General features: G+C 38.0%; 1 protein-coding gene across 1 annotated transcript in view; it reads right to left on the bottom strand.

Annotated features, from left to right (window-relative positions):
• igf1ra (insulin-like growth factor 1a receptor) overlaps positions 1 to 23,785 on the bottom strand; it is a 79,961-nt gene that overhangs the window by 19,414 nt on the left and 36,762 nt on the right. The window contains 1 exon segment of the mRNA XM_043264982.1: positions 1,259 to 1,562. Within this exon segment, the coding sequence (XP_043120917.1) occupies positions 1,259 to 1,562 (304 nt within the window).

Below are 23,785 nucleotides of genomic sequence, written 5' to 3'. Positions count from 1 at the left end.
CAGGTCTGGTCAACAAAACAGACTCAACGTGTAAAAAGTTACATGGAAAAGTAAATGAAGTGATTTTTCCGGTAATATTTTACTTGAAAAGTACAGCTGTCCAAGTAAAGTTCAAGGTGTTTTAATTACAATCTCCTTTACCCAGTTTACTTCACCTCAAGAAACGGTTCCCAGTATGGTTACGTGCCACCTGAAAGTAAACAGTCCTGGAATTTAAGAACTTAAATCTCAATATAAACCTTCAAACTGGCACATCATTCCTAATGGCAGCATAAATAGCAGCTTTAGAACAATTAGGTATTCATATCCTTTCCATATGGTGTAGAAAAGGCTTGTAAAAAGTGTACACAGGTTTGGTTTGGTGTTAATAACGGAGCCGCAATCTACAGAGAACAGACAGGGCTGTTGTTTATGACCAATTCTGTGGTAACATTTCCCATTTTAGCTTTATGGATTTATAAATGAAAATTCAAGAGGAACATGTTCGTCTAATTTTGCAAATCACATTGCTAATATATTGTGAGGTTAGATCATTCACACAACAACCACTCAGAATGAAGTATGTCAGAGGGTCATGTTTTGTTATTTTGAATTGTTCAGATGACTAACTAAATAAGTTAGAAAGGTTACTAAATTAACTGACTCACTTACTGAATCACTGAATGACTTTTATTTGTGATTGGTTCCTTATTTTGCAATATATTTCAAAAGTAAGATTTGCAACACTTTTATTTTTTATGCTTTTTTCCCCACAACAACAGATAAATAAACATATTTTTTTATATAATTTAATAAAATGATTAATCCGTTTTTTAAAAAAAAAAAAATTATAAAAGGTTTTATTTAGTATATAGTTATATATTATTTAGTATATTGTAATGAAACATTACTTTATAGTTATTATATGTATTAAATTAGCTTTTTTATAAATTTTTATTTATTTAATTTTAAATTTAAAGTTATGTGTTTTTGTGATTTTGATTCATTTTTTTACTATCATTAATTTAAGCTAAATAGAAGTTTTAGCTTAAGTAACTGTAATAATTAATTGTATTTTATTTTACTTAAATGCCAAATTCTAAATAAGCATTTTAATAGCAGCTAATTTTCGTTTATCTTTTTTAAATGTTAAAGTTTTTTCAGTTAAAAAGGAAAAAAAAAATGTAGGTTTGATTTTTATTAAACAATTTAAAAAAAAATCAAAATCATAAATAAACACTCTAACGAGACACCCCAACTTCCAGCTTTGGCGCCATACCTCTGAGTCTCATTTCGGGTGAATCCGGGTGGGCAGTCCGGCATACACTCTCCATTGTGGATGACAAAGTCGACCTCACTGGGTAGGTGAACACGGGCACACATGTCCATGGTGATGCAGCGCCAACCTTCAAACTTGTACGTGCCCGGTGGGCAGGCCTCAACGCAGCGGTCCTCGTGAAAGTAATGCTGGCAGGCTGCACATGCCTTATCATCGTCTGGTTCGGTGCAGCTGCCAAGGCACTGGGGGTGACAGCACTTGCCCTTATCCGTGCACGCCCTCTTCTCACACTCCTTTGGACACACTGGGAAAAAATAAAAATATAGAGAAAAACATCAGTTGCTGCTTCAAAAGAACAGCGAGTTTCAGTACACAAGCCAACTCTGTTAAAAACTCTATTATTATTTATTAAATAATCAGCTAAATATGAGGGATCAGAGACCATTTATGTCTGTGTGTGTTCTGGGGTAAAATGGAAACTAGCTTTAGGATCAGTTGACTGTATAATAAAAATATCTGAGGGCGGCTATGAAGAGGGGCACAGAGGAGGAAGAAACCCTGTGTGAAGTCAGGATGCAGGCCCTGGCGCTGCCGTGTGCCAGCCTTGTTAGTAAACTGCAGCTCTGGACTCACTACAGCTAAATATTATTACTGTTAGAGACTGTTGAGGGAATTTGGAGGGTAGGGAGGAGGGGGAGAGAAAGAGTACAACGAGAAGCAAAGCCAAAAAGTCTAGCTAGCAGATGGACCGCAGTTTGGACTATTAGCTTGGGAAGCATCTAGTCAGGCTGGGCCCAACGAGAAGCCACGGTCCATCTGTGGTGGGTTTTAACTGAGCTGGAATGTGTCATTATGAGAAACACCAGCTAACAGTTACACAACAGTACTCAGATTTGACTGGCTGTGCGGTGTGCCAAGAGTGCTGATATACAGTCCGAAAAAGCCTTTTTTCGCTGTTTATACCTCTCGTCTTGTCGGTGTTTGCACATTTCAGACATCGGACTGTGTAATGGCACGATTTTTGAGAGACTCTTTCTGTATGATAACAGTAGGTGGCGACAAGTGTCTTTTTAGTGAACCGTTAAATTATTCACTCAATTGATTCATTCAGAAACTAAACAAGCGGCTGCCTTAATGAGCGGGAACGTTGAATCATTCACTGAACTGAAACACACAGATTCATTCAGGAACAAAACTGTCTGCATTTATGACTGAGCCATCGAATCATTCACTCAACTCATTCATTCAATCACTTATTCAATCTGCTATGAAACTAGTCTTCAAGGGCGAGTTTCTAAAATACAGATTCTACGTGTTGCTTGGAAATGGTCGATTCTTTTTTGGTGGAGCAAAAACAGACTTGCAATATTGTGTTTATAATGTAAATTCGCATATGACTGACAGCATAATAATTCTTTCCACTGTACTAACACGTGAAACACACAGCAATGTATAATGCCTGGGAAAAGTAAAACAAAAGTGCAGATTGATTGATGTTCAGAGGTATTGTACATGGCATAAACTATTTTTTTTTACTGAAATCCTTGTAATTGTCGTGTCTACATCTCGTCTTAACATGTTCGTTGTCCTTTCAAACAACGCCTTTGAACTGTAGTTTTATACAAACAAATGGGTCTGTTTGGAGGCTCTCTGTAATCAGCTCTAGACAAACAAATCAGTACCATTGCGGAAAGGTTACTGACATCATGATGTAACCCCAAATGTTCCATATGCCTATTTCCATGGAGACCAGCTTCTGTTAAAAGCGTGAGAAAGTCACTTTTATGCGGTGCAAGAAAGCATGAAAAAAAAATAGCAGCGTGTTTCAAATTAGGCTTTCAACAACAAGCCATATTGAACACACTTGTTTGCTATAGAGAGTCAAGGGATCCTAGTACACTGGTGACATGTGTGAGATCAATAAGCATTCCAACGGAATCACTTGCATTGAGTGAGCAAAGAGAGACAAGCCCTGTCAGTAATATGAGACGCATGAGACAGTGTGAGAAAGGGTGGGAAAAGCACAAGAGAAGAGCGGATAGTTGGACTCTGATCAACAGCCAAGTAACAATTGCGAGGGTGTTGTATATAGTTGCTAGGGCATTGCTAAGGCTGAAAACAAGAGCGGGAAAAGTCTGTGTTATATTCGAGTGGAAATGTTTTGCCCATTATATTGGTCGGCCCAGTAAGAAATCATTCAAAATCATATGGCTGTTTTGAAAGGTAACAAGACTTTCGTCAGCAATGTGGAATTGTTTCTGAGATTTTCCAAATGCATTGTGATTCTCTCTTGAATCGATTTTGAGCTTAGTTTTTAACAGGAGTGCTTTAGAAATAGCTGTGCTCTGCCAGCTTCCAGTCTCTTATACCACACCACTTAAAAATTAATCATTCATAAAGGTTAAAAAAGGTTGAAGTTTATTAGGAGTGTTCACAGTGGGCTGTGTTTAATTAATCTTGCATCATAAAAGCTTAAAACCACTTAAATTACTTAGTTGAATACACAAGCACTCTTCTTCGTGAGCATTTGATTGTGTGGTTAAAAACCTGCCTAGACTGCCATCTGCTTTTAAATACTAAGCTCAAAACTGAGTATTGGTATGCATTTTAGGCAAAAAAATTATATATATATATATATATATATATATATATATATATATATATATATATATATATATATATATATATATATATATATATATATGATGAGTCAAATGGCAAATAATTATGTTTATTATGTTTTATTGAACAAATGTGTCATATGTATGAATGAAAATGCAGAAGTTACCATTGTACAGAAAGTAGAGCTGTAATTAGTAAGTTTCTTTATTAAAAGGAACACTCAAAAAATTAGGCTCATTTTAGTTTTTTCAATCCATTCCGCTGATCTCTGCGTCTAGCGATAGCACTTTTAGCATAGCTTAGTATAAATCATTGAATCTGATTAGACCAGAAGCATCTCATTTAAAATGACCAAAGGACTTTACATATTTTTTCTATTTAAAACTTGAGACTTCTGTAGTTACATCGTGTACTAAGCCCGATGGAAAAGTTGAGGTTTTCTAGGCTGATATGACTAGAAACTTTACTCTCATTCCGGCGTAATAATCGAGGAACTTTGCTGCCGTACCACGGCCGCAGCAGGCGCAGTGATATCATTGCGCCTGCTGTCGCTAAGCTAGGGCTGCAAAGTTCATATCGGCCTAGAAAACAACAATTTTCAGAATGAATGTTCCTTTAAGCATTATATGTTGGGAAGTTGCAAAGAAATACCATCAAAACTTTTTTGAAGACCCCTTAGAGATAAATCCACCTAATTCCATTTTTTTTTTTTAATAAATCCATCTAATTCTTTGATATGCACAAATTTCAATGTCAGAACAGCAAATTTCATAGTAATGCTTGTCTCGTGAAATAGGAACTCTAGTCCAGGAATCTGACATCAGGTCTAGGAAAAGCATATGTGCAGATACCGTTGAAAGGTCTGCCTGGGTGGGTTGCTGCCCGAGGTGGGACTCCAAGCGCTAACTAGGCAGCCAGCGCCATCAGCTCAACATGAGGAGGCAACTAAGCCGCATGGCACAGCACTCCTGGTCGCCCAGCAACAGAATCCTGGCACTCCGCCTAGCAGGCTCAGGGGGCACAGCCAAAGAAACGTCTACATGGGATTTTTCTCTTTTTATTTATGAGCTCACATCATGCTGTACAACATTACATGGGAAATATAACCGTTTAGTTTATTTGTAAAATTAATACGACACATTTAGTTGGTATGCGTAGGATTTCAGCGGATGGAAGATACACATCCCCTGAAATCATCAACGTCCCAGTCCTAATAGATGGCTTATGTCCAGGGACACGACAAGAACATGTGGTCCAGAGGAGAGTCACGATGATGGCAGAGTTGATGAGGTGCACCTGATGCATCCCATTCACATTGCACAACCAGCCAATACGCAACGGCCATATTAGCAACAATTTTGCCCATATTTAGTGGACCAAAAAAGCTCTATTGTCTATTGTGTCTTGTGTAGCAATCCATGAAGCGGTTTTTTGTCACAAATTTGCTTGAACCTGCTGCAAAATCTGTGTGGGGAAATTTTTCACACCAAATTCTGACTGTATTCTGACAGGATCTAGATGGAAAAAAATTCTAAGAACAATGTTATATATGACCACACCTTAAAACATGGGTCACCGTACAACCTGACCTTCTTCAAAACAACCCACCCCTACCCCTCCCCCCCACAAGGACACTGTCTTTATTGTTTGTAGTTTTACTTCAACAAAAGCCGCTCAGTGGCATGCTAATCTTACCGCATCTGTCCTCACTCCTATCACAGTGTGTATGTTTGTTTAGTTGCCTATCGGCTTACAAGTAAAAAAAAGCGTTCACTGAGGTGATCCCACAGCACCGGGATGTGATTTTACACACCCTTAAGTCTCCACGGTGAAACAAACATCAGCAGGGACTTAATTGGTCTGGGTGGAGACACTTTTCCTACTCCTGCCAGTTGAGATGCTTAGCATTCTTCTGCACATTCTGCCACATCATAAGCCACCCTGCAGAAATTACTAGAACATTCCTTAGTTCAATTTCTAAGTTTAGTGAGAGAAAAACAACAAACAATTGAGAATAACTTCCAAAACAGCCACAGGGCACATGCAAAGCAATAAAAAACATATTTATCTTCCATATCTCAAGTTTTTGGCGAAAAGCAATGTTTATTCACAGTAAATGTAAAAACTTCTGCAAAGTGTGACACAATGACAGACAATAAAACATATCTCATGTTCAAAGGTTAGTTATGACAAGCTGTATTTTGGACCAATGAGATTCTATAGCTCCAGATAGACCAAAATGTATGGTAAAATTGCGACTGAAATCTAATTAGGAGTCGGCATGTAAAAGCTTGCACATTTTTATGAAATATATCCTTGCATACACAGCAATGCAGCTACCTTGTTTATGGCCCAGAAAAAAAGTAGTAAGGGCATTGTTAAAATAGTCCATGTGATATCACTGATTCAACCTTAATTTTATGAAGCTACAAGTATACTTTATGACTTCTCTTCCACATCAGTCTTCAGCGCTTTGAATCAGACTTGCTATCGATGATTTCACAACAGACTCCCTCACCTAGAGTAGAAATGAACCAGCAATCCATACTGTAATGTACATGATATGGTCACGATTTACACAGAAAACTTTATCACTTATTAGATCACGTGCAGAGCCACCTTATCATAATCATGTAACTTCAGCAGGAATATTCTATCATACACACATTACATAAAACAGGCATAGCGTGGAGCTGTAAATGAGAACTGCATTTCCTTAAATAGCCACATGGCCCTTTTATGGCCTATTAATAGCAGCACACTTTCCAGCTCTAATTCCGACCCGAACCGACTCACTCACGTCTCCTTAAATATCTCATCGTCCTCTAACTACCTAAGAATTGAATTACGCTCGAGCTAAAAAGCCTAAACATAAGCATTCCTGGCTCGCTAGTGCTCTCTAATCCTTTTACATACACAGTCGTAGTGAGTGGAAGCAGGAAGTTATTCATTATTTGGAATGCCACCAAAAGGGGGCACCCCAGGCAAACTGCTCTTCCATCACACACACACACACACACACACGAAGCTCCATACCAGTTCCTCAATGAGGAAATATTTCAGACATGCATGCCTTCTGCTGGAAAGGAAGACAGCTAGGGCCGACCGAAGAATGAACAAGGAGAAAAAACTAAAATACACAATCTTTTTTTTTTTTTTTTTTTTTTTTTCAAAAGATATGCTCTTTATTTATAGTTAATGAGAGTGCCACAACTATTTCCACACTGTTGGTCCGTACATCCAGCTATTGCCGAGCATGGTGGTTTTCCACTATGCTTCGCTACCTAACAAGGAAGTCCACGGATCTAAGCACAAATGCAGATGTTTAATAGCACCCGCTAAACGTGAAGGTCACTTGTTTAGTGAACCGACAAAGTTGCGTAGGGCCCTATGGCGTGACGGTCCTGATGTGACTGACCCTGTCTGCTCTTTTAAGCAGTCATGAGGGAGACGAACGCTTGCTGACCAGCTCTGCAGTGAGCTGACCAGCCCTCCCTTCTCCTCCCCTGTCTGTGAAAGCCGACCGTTCAGACCACATAGACATAGCCGCTGCGGCACTCCAAACCGCCACAGACGTCCTCAGCAGCAACTGAATTGACATAGGGGCTCATTATATAAAAGGTTAAATGCAATATCTTCTGGATTGACGCAATCTTTTAAGAGGAATGCAGTAAAAACAGTGTTATTATCCCCGGGCGAACCCACTGACACACTTGGATGCCGTTCTGTCTTAGGGTCTTAACTCAGTGGGCTATGTGAAGAATAACTAGAATGTTGAAAACGGGTAATCTCAGTGCAGAATGTTAATCCTCTTGGGCTCGGCACCAGCCACAAAAACACATTTCAGGACACTGATGGAATTTTTTTTTTTACTTAAATTACATGATTGCTTCATTGGTGCAGATACAATTTATTGTTTCGCTTCAACAATGCAAGGCATTTTTTTTCATTAATGCATCATGTGCTGCTTGGCTCACAATCTAGCTTCAATAGTGTTCCCTGGAGCTGAAAAAAAAAAAAAATGCTTGTGCGTCACTCTGCTATAGAGCACATGCGCATGCGGAAGAAAAAAAAAAAAAAAAGGCAAACCCGTCTTGAATTCCATAACACTCAAACGCAGCGCTGAAGCCAAGCTCATTACGTCGTATATACCTAAATGGCAAATACGTGCATTTTGAGGTAGATCTGACTTCTCCTGCAGACTCGGCGTGCACACATGCACGGAGGGCTGAGGGATGTTTGTAATCTTAGATTTGGTATAACGTGACCCAGTGAGAGGCCCCAGAGCAGGCAGACTACCGAATGTCCCCTCTATGGTGCAAAACAAATCCACTGAGGGAGAGCACAATAACGCAGACAGACGCCCTTACTGAGGCAACAAACCTGTCTGGGAGTATCTGGCGCATATTACACATTTAGCAATAAAAAAAATAGCTTAAATGGGTGTGCTTTGCATCATTATTAACAGTAATTTACTAATCATGCAAGTGGCAGATGGATGTTATTTACTCTAAAAGTAACAGTAGTTCCCTGACTAAAATATAATATAATATAATATAATATAATATAAACATCTAATCCTAACACTATATATATATGTTTTGTAATTATTCTAACAATAATAATAATAATAATATGTAAAACAGTCATGGTTGATACCTGATGTCCGATTATACTAACACACTAACACTAACACACTTCCTCATTCTGTTTTGATAGTAAGTCCTGAAGAGGTGGGACTATGAGGTGAACAGATGGACCAATCAGAGATGGGAGGGGGAGGACCACAGTGATTGGCATGTCATTGACTGAAGTAGAAAAGTGGTAAACAAGTCCTCCCTGGTGTGGGGAGAGGGAGGTGGCGCTGTAACCATGGTAATTACATATGCATGTTTTCCAGTTTTCATCTATTTTCCAGTCTTCACCATTTACCAAACGTTTATGGTATATTAATATCAAACCCATACAAGATTCATCAACAAAAACAAGTGAAAATATGATATTTTTTTAGCTTTGACAAAGCAGCCAAATGTGCTTTATTTATATCTGGACTATTTAATTTATTTTATAGTAATTGTAATTAAATATAATTACTTAGAATTAACATTTAAAACAAAAATAATATTTTCAGCTTCGACAAAACAGTATTTTTACTTTTGTTTTAAGTAATCATAATATGTATCAATTATAATTTAGAAATGCTACTATAATTAGTATTTTAAACAAACAGAAATCTAAAACATCATATGTACACTTTTGTTGTGGACTTAATTTACTTAAACCAGAAGTAACATCATAAAAACATCTCTCTTCTCTTCTTCATCAAACACAGAACTGAACCATTTAAAACACCCCGAAGGCATGTATAAATGCTACAGCAATGTGCAATATATATAGTATGATCGTGAGTATGTATGAGCACTATGAGCGCTTACGTGTGTATAAGCATGTGCACTCAAACACTCTCAGGTTACCACTGACAGGCGCAGACTGTTAGCCTTGCTTTCCACTGCCACAGGACCCCAAGCAGACCTGCGGTTGGACCCCTGGCTCCATCAAGCCACATCCTTATCCGGAAACACAATCCCACTTGGGATCATTCTAGACACTCTGCATAACCACAACAGTACACACAGAGAGGTGGATGTTTCCTCCACTCAATCCCACAAGGCTCATGACCCAGGCGGGCAAAACCAACAGACGCACTTGCAGATCGGTGCCATCTGTTTCTGGGATTCTTGTGCAGGAAACAAAATGATGGAAAGAAGCAGACAAAATAATACAATCAAATATCTGTCCCGCTTGTTAATAACTAATAGCTACGGCGAGTATGCATGGCAATCCCATTTCTCTCCATTTGGCCATTTAATTTACACAAACAACTAGACTCATTCACCTACAGGGGAAAAAAAAGAAGAATAATATGCGTGTGTGAGACTGAAAAAAGGAATGAGAAAATGTTTGGCAGCGTAGAAAAACAAACACATCCCAAACATTTGTCAGGAAGGAAGGAAGTCCATATATGGGATGAAATACTTCATCATAAAATTGCCGATTATTTTTATTTTGTGTTTTTTTTATGGTTTTTAACTACTGTGTAGTTAAATATAATTACATTAATATTAGACAATGCACTTGGGTAGTTGACGTATCAATTCCTATTCTGTGACAAAAAAAGCAACTTTTTATTGAAGATAAACGTCTCTTATGCTATTTGTAACTCTAAGAATGAAGATACATTTTTCTTATTACTCTTATTATTTGTGTGTTAATCTTTTTTTTCCACTTTTTTGCTGTCAGGGACACAGTCCAATTTATCTTTGTCAACAATGTACGTTTTTATATTGTGCTTTATATTAAATCTAACACAAAAACTACAAAATGGTGCCAAAAAGCATTTATTTTTTGTAAAGTGTAAAATTAAAAAATTGTAAAAAAAAATGAAAAAAGGGAAAAGTAACAATTTTAAGTAACTTTAAATATAAACATATATATATATATAATATATATATATATATATATATATATATATATAAATATATATATATATATATATATATATATATATATATAATATATCATTTATTTAATTTAACTTTTAACAAATATGTTTAATTTAAAAATTGTTTAAAAGTAAATGATGACAATTAAATAAATAAATAAATAAATATATATATATATATATATATATATATATATATATATATATATATATATATATATATATATATATATATTCTTCAGACTTACCCAGATAGGCAATCTCTCTTTTTTTAAGTGCAGCTCTAGTCTATGTAGTTTTCTACAAACACGCACCCAGACTGCGTTCGGTGCCAGCGTCACGCTAGGTTCCTACAAACCAGGCAGTTCTCGAAAATCGAACAGACATGGGTCACCACAGTCTGGCTGATTCAATAAGAGGGGGAGGCGAGAAGTTTTATTTTGGTTTTCCACTGCTTTTGGAGGTGTTTCCTCTCAATGCACGAGTTTGCTAAAAATACTCGACTTCCCAGATTTGCTTCATTAAATGCGCTGTGTTTCCTGGCAGCCCTGCGCCTGCTCGCTGCCTGGCTGATGGGGGGTTAGAAAATACCCCACTGCTGTCCAGGAGCCACAGACTCACTTCACAAATCAACACACTCTCATACACAAACACACACCCCCAGTTCACTGAAAACAACACCCATTCATTTGTAAATATATAGCAGTGCTCACAAATATTAAAGCATAAAATGCAGAATCACCTGAGGGCATTAAACATGAAACTGTACGCGGTCGATATTTGCTGGAAAAGAGCAGCATGAACATTCTGATAAACTTCTGCTCTTGTGTTCTATGAATGAATATCAGGGTTTTCGTTTGAGTGAAATATTCCTTAACAAAGCACACACACGTTCCCTCGTGTGCAGTCACAGCGAGAGTCTTGTCTCCTCTCAGGCTCAATCAGGAGTCTTTGAGTTCAACGGATCGCTTCTGTCAAGCCCTGTTTCTGCGGACAGTCATCAGTAGCTTTGCAGAACAGCTTCAATACCGCTGGCACACTCTTCATCCTGGCATGGTGAACACACACACACACACACACACTTCTCTAGCACAACATCTGGAGTCAAAACGCCACATCTACATTTTATGTTTACTTGAAGGAGACAGTAATCCAGCGTTGAGCGCATAAATATTTGGCTTGCCATTTAAAGCGGATGTCGGCGGCAGTCATATAGCGGCCCTTCCTTGAACCTAGATTAAATGATGCAGCAGCTTTACCCTCAAAAACTGACAAGGTCATTAGCAACCTGCTAATCTGACAGATGGTGGATAGCAAATCTCCAAACAACAAACGGTTTGTGGATGTCAGAGAGCATGTAATGTGCACAAGCATGAGGGAATATGAAAGAGTGAAAAACAAAAGGGGAGAGACAAAATCTGTTAAAATATTAAGAGACCAAAGGCCAAATTGTGTTAAATTATTATTATTGGATTTTGTTCTTATTTTACTTTATTTGCTACTTTATAAACTTAGAACTTTAGTTTTAATGATTTACAGAAAATAAAGTTATTCATTTTAAGATACAGAACAGCTAATTACTCATAATTGACTGATATTATTAAAATGCATAATATTTCTACTGTTTTTGCTATTTTTGCTTAAAATAATTATTATGATAGAAAAAATTATTTTTTTCAAAATAAATAAATGAAATAAAACAATGCTACATGTTACGTACTATAATCTACAATGGATTTGAAAAAAATGTACATTTAAAAGCGGTGGCAATTTAATTATGATCAAAACAGCTTTAAAAATTTTTACATTTACATTTTACAAGACAAAAATGAAAAAAATTAAATACATACGATTTAGATAAATTAAATGTAGCTTAAGTTTAGGATACCGACATATCGGGCATCTCTATTTTCTCTAGTTTCATTTTGCCGATTGATCAAACAACCTCTACTCTCTTTTTTTGGAACGAACATCCTCTCTTTATACTTTTCCTCATGAAAAACATGCTGACAGACCGCTACATTTCTCTGCGGTGCTGCCTGCCTCCGTCTCGCCTTGTCTAGTTTTGGGTCGTCGCATAGCATGCGTGCCTCCGCTGCCGCTCTGGCTAGCGTCCCCGACTTGAAGAGGGAGACTGGTGGCTACTTATTCATCATCTGGCACCACACGCACATATATATACAGACTCCTCTGCTTCTTTATTTATTTTGGGAGAGGAGCAAAGAGGTTGTGTGTGTGGCCCGTTTTTGTTCTCGGAGAGGGACAAGACCCGCGGCACAATCACCCTCAGAGGCAGCAGCTGGCTTTAGTGAGCTGAGCAAGCTCGACCTCCCCTCTTCCTTTCAGAGCTTTGTTTTTCTGTGCTTTCATGTGAAATGGACTGATGAGATTCTGTCTTTATTGATAAGTGGGACACAGAACCATGGGTTCAAACCTAGAGCTAAAACGCCACAGGACCAATTTGCATCAAAGCCAATACAGTGATCTTATTTTGCCATGTAACACTGCCTAAAAAAGCCTACATTACGCTAATATGTTATCTGTATTCATAAACTGACAAAACCAACAATTAAGATAGATATTCTAATTATAAGTGTATATTTGTCAAACTGATATCCATACCAGTGACAACTTTGGCACATCTCGAATGTGTCCAGAAAATCAGATGATAATAATAATAATTATTATTATTCATCATTAGATTTTCTTTTTCTTATATATATATATATATATATAGGTATATATATATAACTACTAAAAACATTTTTATTTTTGCTTTTTTAAATCAGGGATAGATGATTGACTTTTTAATTAATTTAATGAATGAAAAAATTAAATCCCTGTAAAAATAGATAAATATTCCTTTTTTCTCTTATGCTTAAAAATAAAATAATCTGAAAAAAAAAAAAAAAAAAAACAAACAATGTAAACAGCAGTAAAACTGTGTTTGCAATACTCTGTTATTGCCCCCTGTTGTTACGGAGGACTGTGAACTATTCCGCAAGGCTTAAAGTTCGGATTAAAAAGATTTGATTACACTAAGCAGCTGTTTTACTGTGGTAAACAATGGGCCTCGTAATAGATTGTCCTCATTAACTTCGAGGCTAAATAAGGCAATGCAGTTACACATGTGCAGCTGAGTGTGAAAAAAAATGGTAGTGTTTACGGTTTGGATGAATAAGACTGTATGTCAAACCCTCTCACTGAATCTGTTGAAAACACAAATTATGAAATTCTCATCACATCCTGGCCAGTCCTTATGTTGTTTCTTATACATGACATGTTTGCAGCATTTAATTAATCTTGACAATCAAGCGTCGATATTTAATATCTGGAACTGATTTGTGCTCAATTGTAAAACAATTCATAAACTGGGCATGCAGTTTTAGGGCTTGTGCTCTGTGGGGAAATCAGATGTTATAATTACTGACACTGACAATGGCCATTTCCTCTCATGTCTACTTGTAATACTGATGCAGAGGGACTGTTTTAACCGATGAGAAAGAAACAAAGTCAAAATAGTGCCTGAAACAAAATTTAAAAAAAAATAGAAGAGTGAGTGAATGGCAATATTCAGCATGCTACAGTATATAGCATACCAACACACTACTTAATATTTAATATAGTATGTGTAGTACTGTATGTATACTCTGCACAGTCTGAAAACTGCAGTGACCTACAACATACAAACGTGAAATATGGAATATTGTACACTACCATTCAATAGCGCAATATTTCAAAGCTTTGCTATTACAAATTTTAATTCAGTTTTAAAATATATCAATATACAACATCAAGTTGGAATAATACTTCAAAGTATTACAGTTTGTAATACTGTATTATTGATCAAATAAAGGCAGCCTTGACACTTAAAAAGCTTACTGACACCAAGTTTCAACAGAACCTAACTTGCATTTGTTTTTGAATTGCATTTGTGAACTTTTATCTCTATTTTGAGTCATTATTTGATTAAACACCCTTCCATCCACTTTCCAAACCGCTTACCGTACATAGGCAGAGTTAAAACATGTTACACAAAATTAAAGAATAAAAAGAAATCCTACACACCGCTCACATTATGCAATCGTGTGATACCACAGCATACTACTGTTTGAAACGGTTCTTGTGCAGTTAGTATTCTATTCCAAACATAGCCACTGTCTCTGTGTGTGTGTGTGTGTGTGTGTGTGTGTGTGTGTGTATGTGTGTGTGTGTGTGTGTGTGTGTGTGTGTGTTGTGATGAGGATGGAACAGGACAGCTGACAGCCCTTAAATGCTCTCTGGTGCACACTGCTCATTGGCTGACGGTGACATCATTATTTTATTCTCCTCTTTCACCTCCTCTTTTCAGAGTTTGTTTACTTCTCTCTCTCTCTCTCTCTCTCTCAATATCACTGTCTTTTTTCCCCACTCATTCTAATGTAGGAGTCGGTACAGGGGCCATAAACCACAAGACACAAGGGAAATCGAAAGGCTAACGTAATAAGCACAGCAGAAATCAAACCAAATCCTGTAGGATACAGATTATTCTTTACCAAAATCATTCGAACACACCTCCAGCGGTAGTGCAAGAGAGAGAGAGAGAAAGAGAGGCGATCATTGGCCTCCACCGCTGGCAGCATTGATCTCTATAGCAGACAGGTGTCTCTTGTCTGGCAGTGCTGGCAGGATGATGGATAGACGGATGGATGGAGGGAAGGCGGGTATTTGACGGAGTGAGTCAGCCAGTCTGGTGGCTCTAAGCCTCGTCTGGCCCCCCCATCCTAAAACAGATTAGCCCTTAGTCAGATTAAGGAGGAGCTTTTGCGAGAGCTCTGCGTAGGGAAGAGGTGAAATGTGCTCGGAGCACGACAGGAGGAATCAAGGGGTTAGAAGCACGCGGCTGATCGCAGGGGCCGGGGGATGGATGTGGAAAAGCAGAGCAGGGCAGATGGCCAGCGCACCTCTTCACTTCTCGTCTCGTGTCCAGTCTGCACACACAGAGTTGCATTCGCTCATCCCCATGTCACTGAAAACCTGCTTGACTTCCTTTCATTTGTCCAACACAATAGGAGATGTACTGAAGGCTGCACTGGTTGTTCTTTTCCACACAGTTATAGCATTAAATGGGGAATGAAGGTTTCTTCTATTTGATAGCATCTGCGTGAGGAACAGGCCGACATTTGGGCTTAAAATCTCGACATTGGCCCTGGTTCTCCCTCACATGTCCATGAAAGCGACATCCTATTAATTAGATAGAGATAGTTCAGCCAAAAATAAAAATGATGTCAATAATTACGCACCCTCATTGCATTACAAACAGCTTTGTTCATCTATCTGATGATATTTTTGATAAAATCCAAGAGCTTTCTGGCCCTGCATAGACAGAGAAAGGTAGTAAGGGCATCAGTTAAATGGTCCGTGTTACATCAGTGGTTTAATTGTATGAAGATACGAGAATATTTTTTTGTGCAAGGAATACAAAAATAAAAACTACAACAGTACCACAGATTAAGTATGTGACCGCTCCTACGTCAGCAGCACCAAACGCGTGCATTGCAGTACTCTCATAAATGCATCGAAGACTGACAGTGAAGAGAAGAATTTGCCGAATAAGTCATCTTTTTTTTTTTCCTTGCGAAAGAAAAAGTATTCTCTTATTACCTTTCTGTTTACATCTTTTAGTTACATTGCTGTCTATGCAGGGTCAGAAAGCTCTCGGATTTCAAAAATATCTTTTGCTACATGTGTTCTGAAGATAAACTAAAATAAAGACGGTGGACGACTTGAAGTGTCATTTTGGGTAAACTGTCTCTTTAAGAAATCATTCTTTTTATGTACTTCGAATATAGAGTAATATGGACCAATTTTATTACGCTTGGGTCCTTTTCGTACTTTTTTTAGTTTAACAACCTGAAAACCAGTGCCCATTTATTGAAGTAGCATGAAGTAGCACTTTTCAAAATTCTTCCTTTTGTGTATCGCAGAATAGAGTGCTGCAGGGATGACGTTTTTTTGTAGACCAAAACCAGAAAACAAGTTAGCATTTTAGCACATCCTTTCCACCGTCGTGAAGTCGTTTCTGAATGCGTTTTTGGTTAAATGCCTGAAATACGGGAAAATTGTGGTTTACACAGGCTCAAGATGCTTTCACGTTTTATTCTATGACATAAAATATAGCTGTAATACAATAAAAAAAGGATCTATTTACAAATCCACATTCACAGCTTCATTGTGTTTAAAATCGCACTCCATTCAAACCATTCAAACTCAAAATGTTTTGTAAATAAAGACTGAAAGAGTTGTTGGAAATGATCTGGTGATGTTAAAGTCATACAACTGTTAGTTTACGTATAGTTTTATGTAATTAGGCATTAAAATCTAAAAAGTTGAGATTATCATGATAAACAAAACATGTATTTATTGTAAACTCAAGATTATTTTCTTAGCTTCTTTTCTCCAATATTAAAAAAAAAAATTGAAAAATCCTATTGTGTTTTTGTTGGGTAATCGGACAGAACCCTGATTCCCCAACAATTTTTTTTGGCCCGCAAAAGTACGTCATCACTGCAGCGCTCTAAAGACATTCAAACAGGTTTGGAATATGAGGGTGAGTATTTATGGCAGAATCTTTTTTTTTAGGTGAACTATCCCTTTAAGGCAAAGAGGAGGCAGACAAGTGAGAAGCAACAAAGACGGAAAGAGAGAGAGCAAGAGAGATGGAGAGAGGCTAAAAACAGAGAAAGACTGAATAAAAGGAGAGTGAGGGAACAACAGACAGCCACAGGAAAGCATTAAGCCCCCACCACGTCGCAAACACAGGACTTCCAGAAATGATTGAAACAGAATAGCCTCCGCTTCCACCCCCCAACAAACAAAAGCCCCCATTGTTCAATGTTGTGCCACGAACACAGCTAGGGGAAACATAGGAGCACTGAAAAAGCATGGAGTGACCCCCTTCCCTCCCTCCTCTTTACCCCAGCCCCTGGTTGCCTTCTCTCTCTCTCAACTGTGACACTGACAAGGCAATGCAGCACCGCTGCGCTCCAGCCCACTGCAGGGCCTCCAAACTGAAAAATATGCCCTTTGTCTCCCTGTAGACGGAGACCTCACACACACTCGGCTGGATGGGAGGGGAGCAGTACCGGGGTCGTCCAGAAGGGGGCCAGAGGCTCTCTCCGGCGTCTCAGAAACAGGAGGAGCGCGAGAGCGACGCTGCAGGCAACTACACTGTATCATTATACAGAGACTAACAATAAGTAGTAAAGAAAAACGCCTGTGACTCAGAATGACGTTGGAGGTGTTTATGACAAACAAAGATTCCCCCTGAGGATGGTTTAAGCCCATCCCTGACGAACTAACAAACAAAAATGATCCTTGTGCAACACAATGGTGTGCAAAGATTATTCAAGCTGACTACACAATAAGTCTCCAAGATGCTTTCTAAAGAAAACCTACCTGCAAAGCTAGAACACTGTTGAAAAATGTAGGCACTTGCTGTAAAGTGTTCTCTTTATCAATTAAATTCTATTAACTAAATTAAATCAACATTTGGTGAGATCATCCTTTGTAATTTAATGCAGCTTTTGCCATAGGTGCATTTGCGCATAGTATTTCAAGCATCTTGAAGGCGTTGCCACAGTTCTTCTGGATTTAGTCTGTCTCAGTTTGTTCTGTTTCTTCGTGTCATTCCAGACAGAATGGATGATGATGAGATCAGATCTCAGTGTGGAGTACTGACTCCACACTGAGACCTTTTGCGCAAATAAAGTCTCACTGGATTATTACAATCTATGGCAAAATGAATGTTTGGAAATGTAAACTCATATTACTGACACACTACACCAAAAGATACAAATAACTGACTTGATACAATTTTTAACTGGTGAAAATAATAGTGCTCTAATGATTTTAGCAACCGATGCACTTTGTATACATACACACACACACATGCATTTACTAATAACTATTAGCACTATTAATGATGTCTACCTGGTCTCATGGCATAAACGTACTTGGCTGTACTTTTTAACGACAAAATACGTACCAGTAAGTATATATTACATATATATATATATGTGTGTGTGTGTGTGTGTGTGTGTGTGTGTGTGTGTTCAACTTTATCGCCCAGCCCTTTTCCCTATCGAACCAGAGAATCAGTGTTTGTGTCTCATACTGTGACTGTTTAGCTGCACTCACTTTAAAGCAGACCAGCATCTCCTCTGGGAGTCTGTTGAAAGCCTGAACACTGCTCACCGCCTGGAGCATCCACGGATTCATTCATGCTTTGCAATCAATGGCTTAACTGAACAGGCACACACACACACACATCCATCCACCCATACACACACACACACACAGATTGCTTACAAGAGCTCTTTTTGTTGTGTCGGAAAAAGGATCTTCCTGTATTCTTTACGTTTCTGTAAAATGCACAGAGCAGAGGCGAGGCTCTTTCACAGATCTGTTCACACTAAGCTCCGTGTATCCCACCAGCACAAATACTGACGCCATTGACTGTCAGATGGGCGTACATGTGGAAATTACACACAAACAAAGGCCTCTGTCTCTCTTAATAGAAGACAGAGAGTTACCTGAAAGCACAAGCAGCAGCACGTGTCTTTCGTCCATGGCTTGGCTCGTCAGCTCAACCACAGCTGAATTTTCCAACAAATTATCCAGCTGGCATAACCAAACCTAAACTTTCCTTGTCAAATATCAGCTAAATGACAGGCTTTGAGTTGGACCTAAAAGACATTACATTTCATCAAACAGGACTTTAGTGACAGAATTATGTTTTTTTTCAGGCTAGCAGCTCATATTTGTACATGGCCTGCTAATATTATCAGTAGCCACACAACAAAACAACAATAACTAGAATCATATGTTAATATACTATAATAGATGTTAACATTAATTTATATGAGTATAATAATATAATATAAATTCATATTAATTGTAGTGTTTACATATTAAACATACATTTTTGAATTAATTATATAGTATGTTGTGTTCGTTTGATAAAATAATTATAATTGAGATATTTCTAATTGTGTTATTGTATACATTTATTTATTTTTATTCATTTTATTGGTAATGTTCACCGTGGACAACCGCAACAATTTCTGCACCATGAGCCAGCTTAATAGCGTTAAATCAAAAGAACACTGAGCACGTTTCAAAAAACCAAAGGTTTATGTTTCAAAAGCGCAAAAACAAAACGCGCAACATATGCAAGATGCAGTTACGAGACAAAATGAGCCTAAAGGGGCCGGGTCATCATTATTACTGAGCCCTGTATGAAGTCTTGTTTGTCGATGTTGGCTGTAATGCCTAAAACAACAAAGTCACAGTTTATCAAATGTATCATGGTTTACACTGGCACCAAGCCATCTGAAGAAAACAAACCATCTGCAGTCACACCTTGCGAAAAAAAAAAAAAAAAAAATCCTCCTCAGGTGCCAATGAACAACAACAGCTCCACAATGAACAGATAGCCCCTCGCCGCATGTACAGCAGAGTCCGTCCGTTCTTTTATATATAGGACTGTTCATTCTCAATCAGCAGTGAGTCATTTGTTATCTGTCTATAATGGAAATAGGAACAGGTGGTGAAAGAGAAATTCAACAACAGGATCAACGATGTCAGTTCAATCCATCTCATATAAACGAGACCTGCTAACAACAGGCTGCTACAGGAGCAGAGGTTCAGAGAGACAGAGAGAGAGAGAGAGAGAGTGTGGGAGTATGATCCATCAATCAAAGATACCGATCGAGCGAAATTACTTAACTTTTGACACCACAGTGTGAGATTACACCGTGTACACAGACGAGCAGATCTCGTTTAAAGGATATTTCAACAGGGGAAATGAAGTCTGACATCATTTAATCATCCCCGTGTCATTCCCAATCCAGAAGATGATTGGCAGAATGTCACTGCTGCTCTTTTCCATACAGTATACAGCTGTTCAGCTGTCATGAATTGAAATAAAGAAATGCATGCCGTTTATAAGGAAATAATTCAGTAAATAAAATAGAAATCAATTAGATTGTGTACGTGCCATCCTACGTTTGGCTCCACGGTGTACCAGTGTGTGTTTGGAAGATGCAAAAAAAAAAAAACCCTCACCCAGTCCAGCAGCTAGAAGGCAAATTCCACCTCAGCCCATTGCGCCCATGGGCTGACATTCTTGTAGCCGGGTGTGTGGAGCGCCAGCCACACCTGAAGCCTTTTAATGACTACATGCCTTTCCTCATCTCCTGTTGAACCTGCACCAAACTCACCTGCCTGCAAGCTCTCACAGCTCAGGAATGACACATTTAATAACCCACGCCATCATCCTGTGCTCTTCTGCGTTTTAAGCACAAAAGATCACTGAAAAATCATGCTTCTGCATCAACAAAAGAGAAAATACGCCTTCGGGTGACAGATGGAAATAATATGAAACGTTCGCTTTTATCAACAAAAACAAAAGTGTCATTATTTAGTGGTTTAACCCCATTAGATTTCTTACTTTATGCTTTGTGGAGTTTAAAAAAGTATATCCATGTTGACCTTTTTATACAACAATAGTAGACAGTGGTTTAGCATGTTCACCTCTAAAAGGTGTACCTTGATTACTAAAAAAATCGCTTTGAATAAATATGTAAATGTAAATTTACACGTAATTGTAAATGTAAAGGAATACATGGCTTTATGTAAGAAAGTACTAAAGATCATTGCACACATGGTATGAAACTCATCCGAAATGTCTGCATGTTAAAAAAATGTCTTCATGTTGTGTCAATCACATTTACGCTCTGCCGCCGTAGCTTTCGTCCATCATAAAAAAATTGGATCAGGTTTCATTTTCTGCATTTTCGCATCCGTAGCAAGCATTTTGATAGAAAAGGATGACGAATATGAAAAAAACACATATGAAAGATTCAGACTTAGTGTTGCAAGGATCTTAAAGGTCCCTGTGCACGGAGTCTGAAGGTTTCGTATTCGTCATCCTGAAAATTTGTCATGCACAGAAACCACAATTTCTGTGAACTCGGTGAGCAAGGATTTTTACGTTGCTTTGGGGGGTCACTTGTACGGCGATTCTGTATTTGTCAAAACATCTCTCATAATGCTTCCTGCTACGGATGAAATACCTTTTTTACCGTGTCACTTTTCTGTCGTATCATTTCCCCAAGACTTTTTACTCACTGTATCAACGTCACATATTCATGGCATGGCAAACACAACAGCAGCTTGTGTGCTTTATCATCTGGCTTTCTCCAGAAGGACACGTGTCTGCTGAAGAGCAGAGGGTTGCTAATGATGATCCAGGGGCTCAGGCTAGCTCTCCCGTGTAATTTTCTCCTCGTCCTGCTTCAGTATCTCTGCATGGGACTGCATCGAATTCAACTCTCAAAACTGGGTATCTGGTTATTTCTTTTTGCATCGGGTCCAACCTGTGTTTAATACTTTTCAACCTGACTTTCTTCCCATGCAAGACTTTCAAGACTTTCTTCCAATGCGCACAATTGAAATAACATACAAATATTGGAAAACTAAATGCTAACTGAAATAAAACAAGCGCTATTTTTAATGTATGGTTTGACAAATGCTGATATATATTGAAACACACGCGGAAACACCTCAGTTACATTCATATGTATTGATACTTAAGTAGATGTATCAAAGGGCCTAAATCTTAAATACACAGAAGAACCTAAAAGTTAAGAGATCTGAAACTACAAACTATGATAAAACACGAAACGTCGCAACTCTAAAAACTAAAGAAAAGTAAACTAATTTAGTATGACAAATTAACAATAAAATCTTATCTGAAATCCTTCAGGCCTTGACATAAAAATGCAGAGGAAATGTTAAATAAACACAGACCGAATACAAGTGCAACTTGACAGTAGCCTCAACAGGCCAACACTGGCACCAGATCCAGAGAATACACTTTCTATCAGCAAATTTGGCTCTGCGGACAAAGCCTGAATTGTGATGATATACAGCCTATAAATCTGGCCATTCATCCCGTGAATACAGAGAAAAGGCAACACAGAATAGAGTACAATGCTTAATCAAAGCCAGAAACAGAAAGAAATCATGCTATTGGGAATAAATTAGGTCCCGTATACAGCCAGATGGATGTACAGGTACTGTAAATCATGATGCATTAATGCTTCCATATACATGTGGAATATATATTAAAAAAATAATTGCATTGATGCACTAATTTTGACAGCACTGATACGAGTAGGCAATTCGTTATTTAATTTATTTTTTCCCGTCATTCTCTCTCTAACTCTCGTCGCTCTAGCTGCTGGCATTGGGATTTATAGACCAAGGATCACAGCCAAGTTTCACAGCCAATGGGAGATGAGGGGGCTGGTTTTGTTTTCCTATTTTTCTATCCTTCCTTTTCATCTCAGGCTTTTCAAAGTGTCTCTTTCTGTGAGCAATTACACACATGCTCTGATAAACAGACAAGTTGTTTTCATCACTGACAACCTCTGCTGTCTCTCCCTCCCTCTCTCTATCTCTCGCTGTGCTTCAAACAAATGCGATATCGCCACAGCCTGACAGAGATGTACATTCAGGAGGGAGACGGGGACGGCGAAGAGCACCTCTCTGTCCGCCCAAATTTGTAAAGTACAAACTGAGTTGTAAAATATGGTTTAATGGTTAATAATTTAATCGTTTGTGGTATGAAAACGTTTAACATACAGACATATATTTTAAACATAATAAAGAAAAATGAAGTACAATTATTTAAAAATACAAAAAACTACTTTTCATAAAATTTGGGGGTAGTATGTTATTTTTTAACTTATGGAGGAAGTCTCTTTTCCTACTTGCATTTATATGGATGGATGGAAAGATGATTATCAATGCTCATAACTCATGTGCTATACTTATTTATAATCATATATTTTTTATAATATTTTAAGAACAATATTTAAGACAGAAATCTTTTGCAACATTAAAAATGCCTAATTTAACATAAAAACATTCTGATCAATTAAGCATATTAAGGTTTTTCTTAGCTTCCCCTCTGTGAAGCGTCTGCGTCATACACTTGTCCCTGATAGGCAGTCTACAGAATTTATTATTATTTTTATACATACGAAATGCGCAATTCAAAACCAGACCGCTTCCACTACCATAAGCTTCTACTATTGCTTTGTCGTATATAAATGAAGCGGATCTAGTTTTGTTTTGCATCAGTCTAGTCGGAGCAAGTTGTTGTTACCGTTCTGAAAACGACGCGGTGAGGACATTATCCCACCCTCTCAGCGTGCTTTTACAGTATTATAGACTCCTGGAATGCTAAGCTGGTTTGATACTTTATTAGTTCCATAAGGAGAGATTTTTGTAGAATTCCTTTGCCGCTTTGGAAAACAGCCCACTGTGACAAAAGCAAGCAAGCGCGCGCATAC

Source organism: Puntigrus tetrazona, chromosome 18, assembly GCF_018831695.1.
Source record: "Puntigrus tetrazona isolate hp1 chromosome 18, ASM1883169v1, whole genome shotgun sequence".
NCBI lineage: Eukaryota > Metazoa > Chordata > Actinopteri > Cypriniformes > Cyprinidae > Puntigrus > Puntigrus tetrazona.
This window is presented reverse-complemented; position numbering and strand designations above follow the sequence as displayed.